This window comes from Lichenostomus cassidix, chromosome 3 (assembly GCF_008360975.1).
Source record: "Lichenostomus cassidix isolate B80296 chromosome 3, HeHo_3.0, whole genome shotgun sequence".
NCBI classification, from domain to species: domain Eukaryota; kingdom Metazoa; phylum Chordata; class Aves; order Passeriformes; family Meliphagidae; genus Lichenostomus; species Lichenostomus cassidix.
Genome location: NC_139483.1, coordinates 63,591,331 through 63,611,780, shown reverse-complemented (window position 1 = coordinate 63,611,780; position 20,450 = coordinate 63,591,331). Strand labels below are relative to the sequence as shown.

Below are 20,450 nucleotides of genomic sequence, written 5' to 3'. Positions count from 1 at the left end.
ACTGACACTTTGCCATCCAGCTGCAGTAGTTGGATATTATTTGCCATGTTCATTATTAAAGCATGGGTATAGCTGTTAAGTAAATTTGTCCAGAAAAATCTGTTAACATGCATTATTGCCTTTTAATTTGGACCCATACGTGAAAAACTGTGTTCATGCTTAATTCTATGCAGAGCAATAAGCAAAACTTTTACTTGTTTTAGTGGCAAAATGCTGTTATTAATGATGCTGTCTTTAACAGAGTAAAACAGATCATCTGGTCTAATTTCTTTGAAAGGGCAAAACTACACATAAAAATGTACAAATAAAAAAGAATTATTGGCAGGGAAAAAAACCTCAAAATTATTGAAACTCTTCATTAAGAGGTTCTAAACCATCTATAGGATGTTTCCTAGGACTGGGCAAACTAAGGAAAGGAAGACAGCAAAAGCAATGACACTTTGTTTGTCCTCAGTTTATGTCTCTGTTAATCTAAATGTCTGTGTTGATCTTACGTTTTAGGGAACAAGAACTATTGTTCACACCTGTGTGCCCCTGTTGACCACACTGCTTACTGTATTAGAAGAGCCATAAGGCTCTGCTAGGCACCCACAGCATAAGGCAATTTAGCCAACTCTTACAGTAAGGGAACGTGAATTTAAAATGTATCACTGAGAGATTAACAGGTATTTTCAAAACTATCTTCAGGAATTAGGTATAATGTGCATGCATGCTTTCAATTTTCGATAAATATGTGGTAGTTTACCTCTTTATTGTATCCTTGCTGATATTTTTCTCATTACTTAATGGGAAAAGCAATTACTATCAAGTATTTAGTGCTCTATCACCTTACGTGCCAAGTGTACCTGAAAATAACATTATTCTGAGCTAACACCCATGAGCTACTTTCGTACTTTGGCTCCTGCCATACACAGGGGTCTAAGCCACAGAGGTCTAAATGTTTCTTCCAGGTTTTTTAAAGCACTTCACAGCTTTAGTTTACAGTAGTCTCTGAAAACCAGTCACATCAGTCCTGTTAATACATATATGAGTGTATGTTCAATTTAAAATGGGACTCATTGAGGCTGATTTTTAGATATTATGCTCATCAGTAACTACAACCAAAAGCAAAGATAAACACCTCTTAATGGCAGGGGCTAGGGCAAAAATGTGACCAAGAGGCCTAGTGAGAGTGCGAAAAGAAATTGTGTCAGAACACAGTTCACATTTAAAAGATTTGTGTTGCACTGTAGTGCTATATCTTGTTCCCAAAACACTAATTCCACTCTGGACTGTATGACTTCTCCACAGAATATTAAATATGGTAACAGTCAATAATGTAAAGCCTGTTTTCACAGGCTATGCCTTGTGTGTCTTCTGAAGAATGAATTGCACCATTAAATTGGTCAAATACAAACTTTATTATCCTAAAAGTCTTTAGAATACCTCTAGTTAGTTGATACCTATTTCCTTAGCAATGAAACCAGTAGATGCATGTGGATATTACATCCATGAAAACAAGTCTATAGGGATATGTCAGTCCTGGGGGGAAGTTCCAAAGTCTCAGCCTCTCGAGGAAGCAAAGATAGGGCAATTGACAATCAGAATAGTAATTGCTAAGAAAGCAAAACATATTTTACAACATTTTTACACCACTATGTGATGTTTTGATGCATTAACCCCTTGGGTACCATGTATTATTCTAGTCACTGTGTCTCAAAAAGAAATAATCAGAAAATAAGCCTGTATAAGCTATGGAGAAAGTGAGAAAGTTGTTCAAGGGCATAAAATGGGTTCAGAATGGAGAGACTGTAGCCAGACTGGGATTTTCTATCTCTCAGAAGAGGCAAAAAAGAGATAGATATTGTAAAGGTATATGAAGTCTTCAGTGATATGGAGAGGGTCAATACAGAGTGTTTTTTAAATATTTCTTACAGTCAGGAAGTTATGGGATGACTAATATAATTTGAGGTATCCAGTATAAAAGTTAAAAACATTAAGTATTTCTTAGTAGTAGGACAAAAATATATGGACTTTACACAAATTGATGAAGAATCTCTCAAGGCTTATTAAATTTGATGGTCTGACACAAATTCCATCTCAAAAAATGCCTAATCTACCAACAACTGGCTGATAAAAGCCCTTCTGTGCTTTCCTATTTGTTTATGCTCTCCTCAGCCACCCTGTGCAGCTAAGTTCCAGAGGAGGTTCCAGTGTCAGAGCCTGGTGCTCTGAAGAGATCTTGGCTCCCTCTTCTGGGAAAGCCTGAAGGTTGAGGCTCACACTCAGCACTGAGAGCACTTCGGGGAAAGCTATCGGGCTGTGATGCTTGAGGCCATCCCATCTGTGTGAAAATGCTCAGCCTCTGAGCTGCTTCTGTTTCAAAGATGCAAAAGGATGATATTTTTGTCCCAGCAGAAGCTCTAAGGTCAAAAGCTTTTTCAGCAATACTTCCCTGAAGTGTCAGTGAGTGGCTGCAATAAATACCAAATGAGTGAGCTCAGTGAGGAATCAATGGAGCCACTGTGAAATATGAAATGCATCAGGGGTATGAAGAAGTTTTAGTGCTGATGGCTATTTTAAATTAAGAGCATCTTCCATTACTGATTGCAAAAGAAGGCTAAAAGGAAAAAAAAAAAAAAAACAAAAACCAACCAAATCTTAAAAATGGTCAAATACAAACATGTTGCCAGTCAGAGAACATGCAAAACAGAAATTCAGTGAAAGGTTGGATGAGTATGTGAAAAACAAATCTAGTAATGTTTTCTAAGTACACAGAAGCCACATCTCATTTGGGCTGAAAAATGCTGAAAACTAAGAGAGTGTTCCTGGGAATATTTTACACTTTATTCCATTTCTATTGTCTTTAAACAACTTATACTTTTCTGGTACTTATAGCCAGTGTTGGAGATAGGATACTGAATTAATGAACCCTTGGTCTGTCCTCTTATGACTGTGTTTATTATCATAAATTTCTTCTCCATAGAAATTTCAGCACTACAGTTTGGAATGATAACTGAAGGCTTGAAAGAAGAACTCCTTAAAGAAAAATGTTGAAAATATAATTTTGAACCAATCAGAATGTTTGGCTTCCATTTCTATCTACTACAGTGTGTATTTTACAAATCAATTGAAATAAAACTGTAAAAGGCAGGGACATAAAAATAAATCATGGTATTTTTATAGAAAATGAGGTTTCTTTTTTAAAAAATACAGTTTAGTACTTCAGCATTTCTACTGAAACTTTTCAAAGAAAACATATCTTCAGCCTTTCAGAATATGGTTCTGCAGCAATATCTGACAGCTTTGTGAAGCTGTAGCTCTTGTAGAAGTCATTTAACAAGCCATATGTGCAGAGGGAATTGCATGCACCAGTTTGCAAAGCTAGGGCCTGAGTTTTCAAGCTGGAACTTGATCTTGATCAAATGTCCCTGCAGCTCTCCCTGACACCCAATAATAAAATTTTCCAGGACTTAAAATGATTTCAAACTGTCTTTGATAACAAAATGTTTTAGTAATTCTATATACCTGGGGGTTTGGAAAATATATCTTGTTGTTCTTTGCATGTATTAGGTACTGCTATGTTAATTGAACCTCTTTTAAAAATCTGTCATTATCATCACCCTGTCTACACCCCATCCTTCCTGTTCCCTTTCTTGTCAAACAGTGCCATGTGAGAATGAGGTCAATATTGGGTTGTAATGATTTCTTTACTCATTTCACAGGTACACAGAATTTTTCAGTTGTCCTCAGATTTAAGTTCTGTGTGTATTTTAGACTGGTTAAATTTCAAGATGAGATGTAAACTGCTCTGTAGAGCTGAGTCTCATTCTTTCTGCAAAGAAAAAGAATGGTAGTAATAATAAAGTAAAAAGGATTAGTCTCTGAAGAGTGTCACTTGGATTCTATTTTTTTCACGAGTTTTTCAGAATTTTTTGGCTTCTTTTTTCTACAGCAAGGAATATGCTCTCCCTTTACTTCTGCTAGACTTGGCTGGTGTATTGAATGAAAACTGTTAAAATGACAGAACATTTGCATTCAGTTTATTAACCCAGATAAGGACTACTTAGTGACTGATTGAAATCTGTAAGGAAGAACTTGCAATGGTTCTAGACAAAAGGTGGTTGTTTTGAGGCACTCTGATCTTTGTCTGTTTATCCCTAGGTGAAAATAAACTGATTGGGGATCTCTTAGTACTTGGCGGAGCAACGCTATACGGCATCTCGAACGTCTGTGAGGAGTACATCGTCCGAAACCTGAGTCGAGTGGAATTCCTGGGCATGATTGGACTCTTTGGCTCCTTCTTCAGTGGAATTCAGCTGTAAGTGAGCAGGTTTGAGTCCCAGGGTCATTCAAATAAATGCAGCTGTGGCCTCCACTGAGGTATGCTACTCTAAAAGTAGCCATTTCCTGTGGAGAGATGTCCTCTAATTTTGGAATTTACATTGTTTTTCATATTTCAACTTGGTGATCTGAATAACAAGACAAATTTTACTCTAGTATTCTTAATTCAAGGACCAGTGCCCTTGAGTAGTCACATGGGGAGGGAAAAGTCATGTCCTACCATCTTGCTGTTGGAAGACAAGTGGATACTTCATGTGTTAGTCTGATCTCTGAATAACAAAATCTACAGCTTCCTCTGGTTCTGTTTTATATTTTTAAAAAGTCATTTTGTTATCTGAACAGGTAGAAAACACATCCAGTCAGAAGGTATTTTACTGGTTTGCTTGTTCTCTGTAACTACATTATGATATGGCGGAAATAATGAAAAAGCCTTTAAGAAAATGGCCTTTTCACTTCAAACATATTTACTACTGAGGAGGTTGTTACATGGATTTCAGGATCTACAGAGTCTGGTCTATATCCACATGTACCTAATGAGTATCTCATCTGCAAGTCTAATAGTTGGAAGATGGCTTCCAGTGTTGTAGTACTGTGACTGATGTAAAAGTAGCCATGCAAGACTGCTGCATTTTGTGCAGGTCTGTCATTGGTGCTTGTAACACAGAATGACTTTTGATTATTAGTCCAAAACAAGTTGCTTCTCCACAAATTTGAGATGCTCTGCTTCTAAGAACAGAGACTGATCAAAAAACCACAACCCATCAATTCCTACTTCAATAGCTCTATTCCTTTAGCTAGAAAGCTTAATATATTTATTTGGGATCTGAACAAGGGTCTTAAAATTATTTTATTAGCTAGCTGTCATACAAGCAGTTCCCTTCTCAAAAATATGGAATTTAAGAGCAGGTAAATGTGCCTAGTATCTTTAGCTAAAGCATTTTTTATGTGTTTGTGATTAAGTTATATGAACTGATTCAGAGGGCATCAAGGCAGTGCTCTTGTCTCACTCTGTGTATGTAAACTGTCATGTAAATATCTCATATTCCAGAATTTAATCATAGTGCCATTACTCCCTCTTGACCTAAAGAGTTAGTCACAATTCAGAGTCTGTGGGCTTTTGTTGCTGGTGAGAATCTGGTTTTAGAACAAGGAATCTTTGTATAAAGAAGACACAACTGGAAGGAAACAATAAGAAACCATTTCTTTCTGAAAGCCCTAAGGTTTTTCTATTCAACATTTGGCCCAAAAGTTCACTCCAAGAGGTTTTTCTCCACTGGCCTCTGCATCTTTTTGCTGGTAGTGTTTTTGGGGCACCTTCTGGAGACTCAACCACACTTAGCACATACCTGTGCCTTTTTCTTACCTTTACGTGTCATGAATAGCAAAAGTCACATTGTTATGTGTTCACAGAGATTTAATTATAACACTTATTTCAAAGAGAAGCCAGTTCTTCATGTTAAAATTGCAGACCCTTTCTTTGAAACACTACTGGCCATTTTGATGCAATATAGGACCTTTAGATTTTCTAAACTGAAGGAGTCTGGGGAAGGAATGTCCTAGGAATAGGAACATGCAAGACACAGCACCAGTCAAAGTTTGGTTGGCATCCACAAAGTGGCCTGCTTTGTAATGGGCCCCTGAAGGTCATCTGGTTCAAGCTCCTACTCAAAGCTAACTTCAAAGTTACATCAGGTTGCTTAGGATCTTATTCCGTTGATTTCTTGGTATCTCTGAGAATGGATATGCCAGTCATGCTGGGCAACCTGTTCCAGTGTATGACTAATTTTCTCCCTCTGATATTTAATCAGAGCCTTCCACATTGAAATTTGTGTCCATTGACGTTCATCCTTTTGTTGTGCACCTCCAAGAAAAATATGACTATCTTGTCTGTAACTACCCATTGCATAGTTAAGAAGGAAAATTTGTTGTCCTGTCCTCCTTTTCACCAGCTTAGCCTTCTCTTCTTCAAACTAAGCAAACCCTGCTGTTTCAGCATCTCCCCATACATCATGTGCTACTTTATTTACTGATCCAGTCACCTCATCACAGAAGGCAGTCAGTTTGATCAGGTTTGGTCTTGAAAAGTCTGTGCTCCCTGTGGCATCATGTTCTTCATTTCCTGTGAATGGCTTCTGGGAAGATTTGTTCCACAGTCTTCCCAACAGGTTAGCATAAGGCTGGCCAGGCTATACTTTCTGTTCTGTGTTAAACTGGATGTTGCATTTGTCTCTTTTCAGTCATCAGGGACCTCCTCCAATTACCACAACCTTTCAAATATCATTGTGATTCCAATTCTTCGGTGCCTCTGGCATCACTTAATGGCCACTTCTGGCAAAGCTTCTCTTACTGTCCTTTGTTTCACAGATCATAAGGAATCACAACACATAGCGTGTTGTTTTGTACTTCTTTTGTGTTGGCTAAGCAAAAATATGAAAGCAATGTTCCTACGTATAAGTTATGTGAAAATTTTTTTGCCAGAACAAGAGACGTTGCAGTTTGTTTTCGTTATATTCTTCAGGAATTTCTGATAAAAGAGACATATGCCTTATGCATGCAAAGACACCTATAATTTAGTTATTTTGCAGAAAAAAATGGTCTTATTACTCTCTACACAGGATTAGATTTGCCACACATCAGGAGCATGCAAATTAGAATTTCCAGGATGCAACTCTTTAGACTAGATTAATCTGGAAGGTGCTGAGCTCCTGTAGTTTTACTATTAGACTTGGTGTTCCACATGCCACCTTTTGTACTAGGTACTTTGTTTTTCAATCTGTATGATTCCATGTTTTATACTTGTTTAAAATAGTGTCCAAATCAGCATGCAGAGTTCTGCACAGCAGGATTTATCTGGAAATCACACAGATAGAGAAAGCGGTTGCCTGAGTGAAGACCTACCTTGGGAGATATCTTATCTCCAAGGGTCTGTTTGCTTGGATTGGGAAGAGCTGAGTTGTTGCCATATTAGGGTTTTATGGATCTGTGATTTTGATGTTAATGTACAATGCAAGCTTTACAAGATACCAAAAGTGGACTTCTAAAGGTTTGCCCACCCTTTGCTTATTATCCTGACTTTCATTTCTGTGACTATTTGGTTTCTCTCAGTGTGTAACAAATCACAGTATGCTTCCCAAAGCAAGCCTGTGATATCTATTTATTTTATACTGCAAAGCTGCTCTGAAGTGTGAATTACTCAGATAGATACATTATTAATAATTAATGCTCAAAAGCTTTCAGAATGTTAAATCAGAAGAGTACAAGAGGATTGAACATTTAGGGGAATGGGCGTGTAGAGCAGGTATATCTAGAGCTGGAAATAAACCAGTGGAAATTTTATGCTATCACATCTGGTTATTGCCCTGAAGATGTTTCAAATACACAGGCACAGGGATAATACCAGTGTGGATTAGGAAACTCTGATTGCGTTTGGTTCCTACAGAGATTTCTTTTGTTATAAGGTTATTTATGTCATTTTGTCCAGCATTTGAATCTAATGAGTGGAAGTAATTTAACTTCTCTTCCATCAAGTTTTGCCTTCTCTTCTCTTCTAGTGCAATCATGGAACACAAAGAGCTGTTGAAAGTCCCCTGGGATTGGCAAATAGGTAAGAAAACACTTTACCTCATTGAGGATAGTTGCTGAAGGAGGCATGGAGATGACCAGTGTTTGGGGAGGCAGGCATGGAGTTTCAGGGGAGCCAATGTTTGTGACTTTTCCACCAGTTACTGGCAAAGGTTGAGCCAGGTGCCTCATAACCACTCTTCAGTGATCTGTCCTCCATCGCTGTGTTATGCCTTCCTTGCACCATTAGGGTTAGGGTATGAATGCTTTAAGATAATCATTCAGACAGCCGTGAAGTAAAACAAAAATGGGGCTCCAGTCCTAAGATTCAATGCAACACTGGGACTATAAATGAGGTAGTCATTAAGAGCCAAACCTTTTCAATGAATGCCAAAGAAAGAAAATGGAACCTAACAAAAAAATGAAAAAAAAAGTACTTGCAGTGCTTATTATAGCCTCATAAACTCACTTCCGGGGCAGCATTTCTGTATGGAAATGTTTAATTGCTTTCCAAATAGTCTTGGTGGAATATAGCAGATGTGTCCTTTAGACAAGTTCAGGGAGCATTGCGCCCAGTGAAGCTGTTACGGTGTTCTGCCAAGCAGGGGATTGTATTTTCCCATTTCAGTTTGGAAGCTGAGTTTATGACTCCCTTCTAATTAGTCCAATGAATTATTTGTTTTAAAAGCAAATTGATTTTTAGGGAAGCCCCTACAATCACTCTTTCACATTTGTTTGTGACAATAGAAGAAATAAAAGAATACTAGTAGCATAGAGCTGATTGATTGCAGAAGATTCAAGCTTTGGCAATCTATTGACAATAGCTCTTTACCTAGTTTCAGACTGAACATCAAAATGACAGCTCAGAAGTGTGCAAAAACAACTGATTATGTGGGGAATCCCTGAGGAGAGGGATGCAAATTATGGAATACCATTGGTTTCTTTAAACTTAATTCACAATTTCCTTTCATCATCATAAACCTTGATAAATACAGCACATTTTCACAAAACATTGCACCTAGAAGTCTTGGAAATTTGATGGTTGAGCTGTAAAATTAAGTGAGAAATCAATTTAAAGTATCCATGGAGAAACATACTCAACTGTGTACTCTAAATGTATTGGCCTTCTTTAATCTGAGATAATCAGCATAATTGCATCAGTGTTTGTTTATATTTCATGAGAAGGAGCTTAGGGACATAATTAATCTGGTGCTGATGGAACTAGCAGTGGTCATAGTGAATTAATCTACTATCCATGTAAATGTCATATATACTTCCATGAGATTTCTTTTCTAACTCAATATCAGAGAAATGTGCTATTAAAATAAGGTCTTACTTCATCTGCAATGCCACTAAAATGTCATTGAAAGTTGATTACTAATTCTGAAGAGTCCTTATGCTTCATAGGGCTGAGATCGTCTTAGCAAAAGCTTAATAGATATGTACTTGTTTTGTTAGAGCAATAATTGGAAATGTGGTGTAGTTGAACATGGATTAAATGGTGACGGTTCTGTATTTCTTCCCTGACTTTCACTGCACCTGGTTATACTTTCCATTGCATTGGCAGTGATACAAGATTGTCAAGAAGTGATTGACAAATCTGTGTCAGGGAGTTCACAGCCTTGTCCTGAGTAGTTATCCACTGTGACAGACTCAAACTTGCAGCCCAGCAGAGTTAAATCATCAGCCTCCTTAATGGTGGTGAGAAAGTCACAGCAGGCAACCTAATAAATTACTCAAGGTGGCTTGTTGCCATCTGCCATAATTGTGCTTTTAAGATTGGATGAGCTACCTTTCAGCTGATGCAAATGATTTTTGAATATAAAGATCTAAAGCCAATCTGTTATGTCTATCATGTTTAAAACAGGCTGTGGCCTTCCTGAGTTTAATTTTGGAAATTCCCCTGATACATATCATCATCTTCACTCTTAGTGTGAGTCAGTGTAGGTCTGTTTGAATCCTTGAAGGTTTAAGTATTAATACTTGCTGACAACCTGACTGAAGGCAGGATGATTATACAGTTTTGACTGAGTGGTTTCATATGAGACCATGACATGTTTTACAGCGACAGATGAAATAGTAACAAATAAACTCACATCAGTTTCATTTAAGAGAAAAGGCAGTCTGAAGCTCCAAGGAAGTGCCTTTTGTTACAGGGGGTTTGAATATTTCTGAATGGTCTTTGTTCCAAGGCAGTATGAAAAATCATAACTGATTCCATTTCATGCCAATTAAACATTTGCTTTTGGAGTAAAAACACAAAACATTTATGCATCATTGCACCATGCAACATTCAGCCGGCATGCTCAGGACCAAGATGAGAAGATCTTAAGTCATGTTGGTGGTACTTGGGCTATTTTAGAATGGTTCCATGGGGCAGATCCTGCCCATCTGTGTGAAGTCAGCAAGTCTAAAGAGAAATGCAGAAATAGTGGGGGACTGGGGCTTGTTCAGCCTGTGGAAAAGAAGTTACCAACAAAGAGGTTATCAAAAGGACAGAGCCAAGGTCTTCACAGAGGCTCATGAAAGGAGGCTGGGAGATGACAGAGGGAAGCTCAAATGAGAGATTCAGACTGGATAGAGGGAAAATCTCATTGAGGACAGGCAGGCAGTGGAGCAGGTTGCCCAGAGAACTTCTGGAGTCTGTTGGAACTGCAGCACTAGTGGCAATTCCCAAGGCTGCTATTTGCACTGCATGGGTACATGATGAGGCTGAGGCTTCAAGACGTTGACTTAAAACATTTTATTTTTAGTCCCAAAATTGGCCCTCTAAGAAGCAATATCTGAAAATCATATGATGTTAATTTCAGTTGTTTATTGTCACCACTAAATGTCACCCAGTTTGTGGATATTGCATGTATTTTTAAGCTGTAAATGAAATGCCACTTAATATTCACCTCTGCTAGGACAGCTACAGTTTAAGCAATTTTCCACTGGAACTGAAATGCCCTTTGGAAAAGCAGCCTGTGAAGTCCATGTAGTTGGCTGTCAAATAATGTGAACACCAAGGCAGTACCATAAAATTGTGCTGTAAGTTGAGTGCATTAACCAGCAAAGCTGTGTTAAATCCAGACTACCAGAGGTTTGGTGGACCAGCTGGTGATTTGCAGACTGTATTTTGACAATGCTGACTTCTGATCCAAAATGGCTTTTGTGTCTGATGTGTTCTTAAGCCTGGAAGAAAAACTGGCTTAATGCTCCTTTATGCAAACAATTTTCTGTATGACGCAATCATTTGCCTGCTACAGGAGAGTTGAGAGATAAAGCAAAGCAGCTTTCAAGCACTGCCTAAAACTAACTTCTGTTACCAGTATACCATGCACACGTTGTAAATTTGCTGCCAATGGGTAAAGTCAGTTTTTACCATGATTGTCCATATTCTGGATATAAACTCAAATTCTTTATCAAGCCATAACATGTGTGGACACTGATAGTTTGTGTCTGCTGCATTTGTTTCAGTTGAATGTGCACTTCATTTCATATGTTTCTAAAAGACTCAATCTGTCACAGCTGATTTTGTCCTTTAGATAGCGTTTCTAAAGAATTTTTAACTAAGTGGATCCACATGCAGATACACATTATATGGCCTTTTTTTTTTAATCCTTTCTAATCACTTTCAAGACTTCGGCAATCAGATTTTCTACAACTTTAGTCAGTAACATGTTCTGAATAGCTGGCATGAGTCTAAATTTAGGCTCATGCACATATCAGTTGGGAATTCTGTAGCATTCGGCAGCCTAAGAAATATCATTTGCATGACAGCAGATGAGTAAAGTGTTTGCTGCATTTTTAACTTCATATTGATTAATTTGCCTTGGGATTTATCAAGTAATAACTGAAGCAATGAATTCTTTCCCAGTAAGTTATTTAGGTTTTTAAATTAATTTAGAGTTTTACTGTAATGTACTTTTATTATATTAGTGTCTAACAATCTAATTTGTGTGAGGCATTCTGTAAACATGTAGCAGGAAAGAGTTTCAGCTCACTGAAGTTTTATTAAGGAAGGCAGACAAACAAGAGTAGAGGAACAGAGGTGCAAAACTATGAAGTGATTTGTCAGTTTTGGTGGCAAAATAGGACTTGGGCCCCTGACACCTGAGTGCTCTCCTCTTGCATTCATCCATTTGCTCATTAACTCCTCTGCAAATAATTTTGCTTTCATTCTTTGGTCGATTCCCAGAAAACACTGTGCTCCATCCAATTCAGCTGAACTTACTTGGTGTTGAGGACATTCAGCTCCTTAAGAGACTAGATTTTATATGTCCAAATGCATCATTTTGTCCAATTTTATGTTGGACATGAAGTAGTCACTAGTAATATAAGACACCAATTTGAAACAACTCTACTCTTACGGAGATCCCAAAGGACCTCATGTCGACGGCTGACATAGTTTTCACTCTCTACATATGTGTATATTACTAATTTCAATGTTTCTTTAAAAAGCATTATTCTTTCTTTTCCTAAGTCATTTCTTCAGGCTGTGGAAAATCACTTTGCTTCTTGTTTCTCTTCTGCAGGCTTGCTGTACGTTGGCTTTAGTGCCTGTATGTTTGGCCTCTACAGCTTTATGCCAGTGGTCATAAAGAAAACCAGTGCTACTGCCGTCAACCTCTCCCTGCTCACAGCTGACCTGTACAGCCTCTTCTGTGGATTATTCCTCTTCCACTACAAGGTATGTGGAAATGAGAGACGGATTTGGGTAATAGCTGTATGCCTGAGTAAACATCAATGCAGAACAAGGAAGCAAAAAAGCCTCCAAGCTTTACTAGATCTAGACAGTAAAAGTGCAGTTGATTTTTTTACATCAGGCTTCCTACACTAAAACCAATTTTATTTTATGATTTCCAGTTTTTAAAGAGAGCTCATTTGGTCTTTTTGTTGCAAGTTTTAAGATTTGAGTACCTGTTCATCAGCCACTGTATCATTAATTTCATCTTACTTATGAAAGGTAACTTTCAACTGCTGTGAACAGACGTAAGGTGACAGCATGAAGGGAGGGACTCTTCCAAAATTCCCACAGATTTTTTTTTGCCTGGGAACAAGGTTGTTTCTTTCACACTGATTCTGGATTTATAACTACGTACATAAATTACATCTTTTTCTTGGCCAAACCAGTGGCTTGCCAAATGCCAAATGTGCAGCAGATTTGTGTTGAACTTAAACTTTGACCTAATATTTAAAACACCATGTTGTACAGGACCACGTTTTACCAGCAGTTGCAAGGAATGGCACTTCATTATTCACAAGTATGCCCAACAGTGTCCATCCTATGAAAGTAACATTGTGGTGCTGGAAGTGATTGCTTTGTACCATCATTTATTCATAGGAGTGAGGTTACTTGATAGCTAAAATTGTGCTAGAAGTGTTAGGCAAAAGAAAGCCTTAAAATTCTGAGTATCTAATCAACACAAATCAGATTTTGTTATAGTAATAGTACCAGAATGAATCTGAATGAGACAGTGAAAGTTCAAAGCTTTAGAGTCCAACACAAACTTGTTTGTTGCTATTGTCTTTTATTTTGGTTTTGTGGCTTTGAGAATTTTGCAGGCAAAAGAGAAGCAAGAATAGAAAATAAAATTTGACTGAAAACATGGTGTAGGGGTTGTCTGCTGCTTTGCAGCTTGGTCTCATGGTGATATAATTTCTCCTTTCTCACACTTCAAACCCAAAGTATTTGACATTAAGTATTAGCTGAAAACTGTTATCTCCTGTTAAATAACATCATTTGATTCCCATAGACAAATATATTTAGTGGTGTTTGTCCACTGCTTCCAAGAAAAAATACTAAATTACATAGTAAAAAACAAGTGTAATTCTGAAAACGGTGGTGTACTAGCAAAATCAAATTCCTATAGAGGGAGAGTGTCAAAAGGCAGCAGCGGTTGGACAGCTCTGTGCTCAGCATTGCTCAAACCTGAAAAAAAAGGCAATTTTACAAACACAAACTTTTAAGTTCAGGCACTTGAAAGGCAAAAGGTGCATAAAAGGTTTAATTTCTTCCCTATGTCCGTCTAATTGTTGGATACATTAGCAGAGCCAGGAAGGCAGAATTTTCAGCTTTACTAACCCCCATCTTTCTACAGTAAGTGCATGTCAACTCTCATCCATAGTGGCATCTTGGTCTTCCTTTAAGACTTGTATGGAAAAACTGCTCAAGAGTAGAAGACTCAGAACTGAAAAGTTTTCCAATTGAAAGCATCCATCTCAACATGTATCCTGATAAATTGGTGGTCCCCTCTGTCCCTTGCTCATCTTATCAGAAAACTGAAAATCTTATTCTCCTGTGGTAATGTATGTATCATGCTGTCACCTTCTTAAACTCTTATCAGACTGTTACTTAAACCTATTCAGGTTTTTTACCTCCACAGCTGTCCTTGGAAGACTTTCAGAACATTACTTCTCCAGCAGTTACAAACCTCTTTATTTCCAGCACAAATTTACTTGTGCCTGGTTTTGGTCCATTCATCTTTCTGCCGAGAGTATCCATTAGCAGGAAGAATACTCATCTCCATGGCATTTTAGTCCATTGGTACATCAGTAGAGAGGAATCATATTGTCTCTCAGCCCCCAGTTCACTAACCAGAGCAAGCCCTTCTCTGCGCCTCATCTGGTTGGATTTCATCCTCGCTGACACAGCCCTTCAGCTCGAGGTCCTGGTCCCTCCAACACCTCATGCAATGCTTTCATCTCTGTTTCTCTTGGAAGCCAGTTACCCCACAGAGAGCAAGCCTGCATTGACATTTTTCATCACTGCATTGCCTTTGTGATTAGTACTCATCCTGCAATCCATACAACTCTCATGTCTCTCCTTTGTTTTTCCCAGCTGAAGTGTTGATAAGGAGAAAACCTTTGTCAGGACTTTTTGAAAGGACCTTTACTTGAAATGTAGCATCAACTTCTCAAGCTGTCAGTGTCTCCTTTCACACCTTTCAAACTTATATTGCAGATGAAGTTTGAAGAGAGAGGCTATGTGCAAAGATAATTTAGATTTATAAGCCCACTTAGTTATTTGGTTTCTTCTTTAGTTACCACATTTTTATCCTTAGTCATATGACGTCCTCCTTGGTTCGCTATCAGGCAGCATTTTATCTGAGGAAGCAGAACTGTGAAATGTGTGACTTGCACTCAATAATAAAGTCTAATATGTTAGTATTAAGTGATCTGAATTAATTTCTCTCCCACGACTGTGTACACTTGCTTGTTTCCTAGTTTTTAAAGAGCTGTTTCATTCCTAGCCCAGCTGTACATCTCCTGCAGCTCCTTCTGCTTTTTGCTGCACTGGCCAATGGGCTGGGAAGCAAATGGTTTTATGCAGAAGTAGGATCAACTGAGTGGTTTAGTGTCCCTTGCAGAATATCATTACATGAGACTTTCAAGAAACAGTTATGATTGTTCCCTGTGCTGCTACTTTTATCACCAGACAGGTTTATTGCACCTATAGCAATAAATTTATGAAAATCCATGGAAAATGCAGGAAATTAGTTTAACTGGGCTTTAGAGCTTTTGAAACCAAACTGAGGAGAAGATTGCCTTTGAAGTGTTTTGATTCATTAGCATTTCATTTTTATATAATACAGCCTTGCAATATCATTACATGCAGGACATGAGTGAGTTTATAAACAGCTGCATCTCTAATTTTACCCCACATGCAGACATCTTCAAAGCTCACAGAACACTTCCCAGGTCCCTAGAGGCTAGAAATTCAGGATGTTAACTTGACACAACTCTGGTGATATATGTGTAATTGAAGATGTTGATTATTCAAGATTTTATTGTATTAAAATGTAATAATAAATAGCTGTCCATTGGAGATAGATTACTAGACTGGAATGAATCTTTCTTAAAATTACCTATATCCCCCAAATAAAAGCTGTCTTTTTAGTTCTTCTGCAATCAATAATTGATTCCAAATATTCCAGTGGATGGGGAAATGTGTCTGGCCTCTTTGGTAGCTGAATATCCACCGCTGCTGTAGCACTAACTATTCAACACCACATCTTCAATACTTCTGTTTTTTAAATTCTCACCATATTGATATGTTTTATACAATTTTTATGTTCAAGACTCTCCTAGCTGTCTGCTGTCATTTTACCTTCTTAAGCACAAGTAACAGGACTATCTTTGCCCTGTCAGAGACTGAGATAATTGTTCTTTGTTATGGATACATAGACACCAGTGGTGCTAAAAAATTCAGGGCCACTTCTCCAGGTGTTCATGTTTAGAACTTTTGTATAAACACGGGGACATTCATTTTTTCTTAGGAATATTCTTTTTTACATTTTAGTCTCAACCTTAGCTCTTTTTTTATGTGAACTTCTAGGCTTGTTACTTTCCCTTTGCAAGCTCTGTGTTGTCTTTAGCAATTTTAAGTAAATTGGATTCTCACTAAATAATCTAAGCAGTTTATTTTATATTTTCCAGCAGCTAGAGCATGAATACTGATTGTGTTGTGGACCAGCAGGTTGAGTCACACTATATTATATCATTACCTAGCAAGCCAAGCACAATCAATTATATTATCCCTTGGCAAATTCACTCATTTCTTTATCCAAGATGCAGCTATAAAAATTCAGGATTTCTGGATATAGTAGCAATTCCTAAATGAAGAAAATGCATGTATTTCATAATAAATCAGGGAAGTCATGTATTTTGATTTAGAATCTCAGAGAGTATCTGTGACAAAGGACTTGGATGCACAGATAATCATGATACTCAAAAATTTCAGGATCAGAAATCTGAAATTATACTAGTTGAAATCTCATTTGCCGAAACTCACTGATGCTTCTAAAAATTACTTTTCAATGCTAATTCTAACAGCATTACTCCAGTGGAAGGGAGCAGACGACAGCCTTCCCATTACAAAAAGAAACAAGCCATGAAGGAGACTGGGGTTTAACCAAATGGAGAAGAGAGGGTGCAGGCTGGGGGAAGGAGGTTCCAGGATCATTTTTGCCAGCACAGATCATGAGCAATGCCTATGAATTTGGGATTTACCTAGTCCTCACTGCAGTGAAAATTTGGCCCTTGCTGGAAACATACACTGAAGCCAATGTGAGCTTTTCTGCTGTCATTGTATTCTTCAGTTCATTTTCCTAAATAAGGAAAGCCTGCCACTCCAGGAATAATCTTAAAAAAAATTCAGTTTCATGACTTTACAGATGAAACCCATGCCTTAGTGTGACTCTGTATGCTTCAGACAGTCCTGAATTTTTTTTTGGAGCAGGATGGGTACAAAGGCTGTGGTTTGATAGCAGGAGTTAAATAAAATTGGTTTGGTTTGGGGAAGGATTGTTTGTTTATTACTTTGATTTTTATTTGGCAGCCATCCATAAATATCTTAGAGACTTTTCCCAAATCTCTGACCTAACTGAGCAAATACCTCAGTTTATGTTTTCACCATTTTTTTTTTAAACTTCCCTGAAAGTATAAGCTGAAGTTATTAAGTTCCTATTCTTTGCTTGCACTTGTTAGGGTACTGACACGTACCTATTTTAAAGTTTGACAGTGGTGTTGTCAGTGATGCTGTCAGTGGTGCATCATTATTTCTAGTAGAGCAGGCAGGGAAGGTTAAAAAACAATTTTTTGCACTATTACTTCCTCAGTCATATACTTTAAGGTATTTTCCTGATGAAATTGGGCATGCAAGCTGCTTGATATATAAACTTTCTGTTTGAATGGAATTTAATCACACAGGGCTTTTATCCTTGTGAATACTTCTAAGCCTTTGATAATAATGAAGATAAGTTATCTTGCTAGTTAACTCTTTATGTCATTGGTAATGTGCAAAAACCTATGTTCATGTTTCTTTTCCTTTTCCAAAGTACTAAATTTCTTACAGTGGGACTCCCTCTCAACAACTCTGCTCCCATGAAGCTATACTGTCTACATGCCTTTCATCTAAAGCAGCATCTTAAAATAATCTTTTTCAAATTTCTTAAAATTTATTTCTTTCATTAGTTATCTATTTGAATTTCCTCCTCCTAATTATAGTAAATTAGAAAATAGGTGTCTGTATTTAAAGAGCTGCCTTGGGGTGGAAAGGAGTTAGGTGTGTCTTTGGTCACACTTGAATTCCTGTGACAAAAAGGGCCCCATCCACTCACCCATTTTGTGGTGGTGCAGGATGGCATAAAATAAAAAGGCTATGAAGTAAAATGACAGAAAAGAGTAGAAACTGGAAAAGGAAATGCCTCCCACCAAGATGTTGCACAGCCTGACAGATTTTTAACAAAACAGCACAGGTATGGCAGCTTTTTCAAAATACTGCTTTTTTAAAAGGATGTCTTCCTTTCACAGTGCTATCTTGCAATGGATTCATTAGTTGCAAAGCATGAAACATGGATACTCACTCTTTGGAAGCTGTCAAGAAGAGTGTAAATGATGTGCCATTCGTATTGCAGAAGTTATGATAAAAGCTTCGATTTCAAATATATTTTTTCAGGCACTAGCGCTCATAAATGTCAAGTTTTTTAGCTTGTTTTCAGTGCTTTTAGCTTGGGAATTTTTCCTTTGGTCTCATGTTAAAAGACTGCACACAACAGAACTGAAGTTTTCCAGGAAAATGCATTTTTGTTGGAAGCGCCTAATTATCAAAACGGAAATGCAAAGTGAAAACATCTTGATCTTAGAATACTCCAAAGGAAACACCACCACCACCCCCTTTTCATTTTGTGTAACTTTTGAATCACATCTTTCTATGTCTCAGTGTCACACCTTCCTGCATACCTCAAGTGCTAAAATGTATAATTTATGGAAATAGGGAAGAATTGGTGTGTGGGGTGGAGAGGGTAGTTCAGGGTGCTGTTTCAGTTTGTGTGCAATTGGAAATCACCGCTGTCCAAGTCAGAAGAAGTGATCCCAAAAGTCCCTTCTCTTCCCACCTCTGCACTCAGGCTCAGCAACACTTCAGAAACATGAGCACTAGAACAGCTAAGGGGAGGCAACAGCATAGTATTGGAATATGCAGTGGGATCCTTATGTTTAGCATATGGCCTCCATCTGTCAATCATTTTAATTTCGAGTTATTAATTTGACATCTTGAAGGTATACAAAAAGCCAAGTGTTGTAACAATGGGCTTTGAGCACTTGGAAACAGGGAACAGTCATCTCACATTACCTTGTCAGAATTAGTTTTGTGTTCCAGTATAAGGAAAAAGTTTTTCAGACACCTCTTAAATATACCACAGAGTACATCGTGAAGTGTAATTCTTACACTCTGAAGGAAGTAAATAGCTTATAATTCCTACCCAGTATGAGAGTTCAAATATATAAGGGGAAATCTTCCTGTTACTGGAATTAACTCCCGAATGATAAATTTGCAACAAAACCATACTGATATTAAAGATGCTGGTGAGTATGGGCTGAAAAAGGAAATCTGGGGGATCAGAGCAATAAAAATGCATAGTATCAAAGAACCAGAAAATGGATTGCAAACTGCAGAAAGCAAAAAATATTGTAGCGAATAACTACCTTTTTCTTTATCACAAGAAGAAGTTCAGACAGGAAAAAAATAATAAAGTCATCCTGTCTAAAGAGCTGGACCTTACTGACAACATATTTTTTTCTAAATTATGCTCAATGAATATGGAAACAAAGACCAAAAGGCTAAGTTTTGTAATTACTTGTGGAGGAAAAAAAAAACCTTAAATGAGAATCTCTGCATTTCCCAAGACAAACATACTTTAAAGGCAAGGGAATGCAGTGAATGTGTTGAGTTACATACCTCAGCAATAAATTGCAACACAGAGGAGACAGCCAAAATAAAAAAATCATGAATTAGCGAGGCAGCAATTGCATTCAAAAGCTTAAACAAGGCTCAGTTACTGAAAATCTACAAGATTTTCAAATATTATGATTCTTTGAATTGGATGCCATTTTCACTTTTGCATATGGAGACAAAGACTAGAAGTTCCTCAGAGATGTAGACAGAATCATCTTTGAAAGAAAATGCTAAGGGTTAAATGCAATAATTTCATTATAAATGTGGAGATTTGTTATGGAACTGAGTACATCTTTATTTCAAGAAGTGACCAGAAAAGAAGGTAAAATATTTAGGAAGAATTATGCAAAGAATTATTCTGGCCTACAAATTATGTCATGGTCTTAGCTGCCAGCAAGGAACATACATAAAATCTGTTTTGTTATATAACTGAAGTGCTTATTCCAGTTGTGCCTCCTACCAGCCAAATCAGTGAATGCTACAGATATACAGGGTTAAAGCACTCTCATCAGCTTCTATTGCCTACCAAAATGGAGGAATGGATTGACATGCAAACAAAACATTGGTTAGGAAACATCACTTTTACATGCTTTCAATCTAAGCAGTTGAGTATTTTATTAACTTCTAGAACATCTGCAAAAAGCATCTTCTTTTTGTCTAAACTCCCCCTTCCCACCGAACTGGAAGTTTTCAAACCCATGATATGGGGTAGATGCTTGTCATCAGCACTGCTGACAAGCAATTCCATTAGCTGAACTAAACTTCTGGAATTATTCCCACCACCTACATGAGTTAAGTTTAGCAAAGAAGAGTGCTAAAAAGGCTCATAAAAAGTCTGAAGGAGATT

General features: G+C 37.6%; 1 protein-coding gene across 1 annotated transcript in view; it reads left to right on the top strand.

The window, feature by feature from the left end:
- SLC35F1 (solute carrier family 35 member F1) overlaps positions 1-20,450 on the top strand; it is a 224,799-nt gene that overhangs the window by 189,469 nt on the left and 14,880 nt on the right. Inside the window, exons 5-7 of the mRNA XM_085056100.1 lie at positions 4,144-4,300; positions 7,875-7,927; positions 12,402-12,556. Of these exons, the coding sequence (XP_084912226.1) occupies positions 4,144-4,300; positions 7,875-7,927; positions 12,402-12,556 (365 nt within the window). The remainder of the gene's footprint in view (positions 1-4,143; positions 4,301-7,874; positions 7,928-12,401; positions 12,557-20,450) is intronic.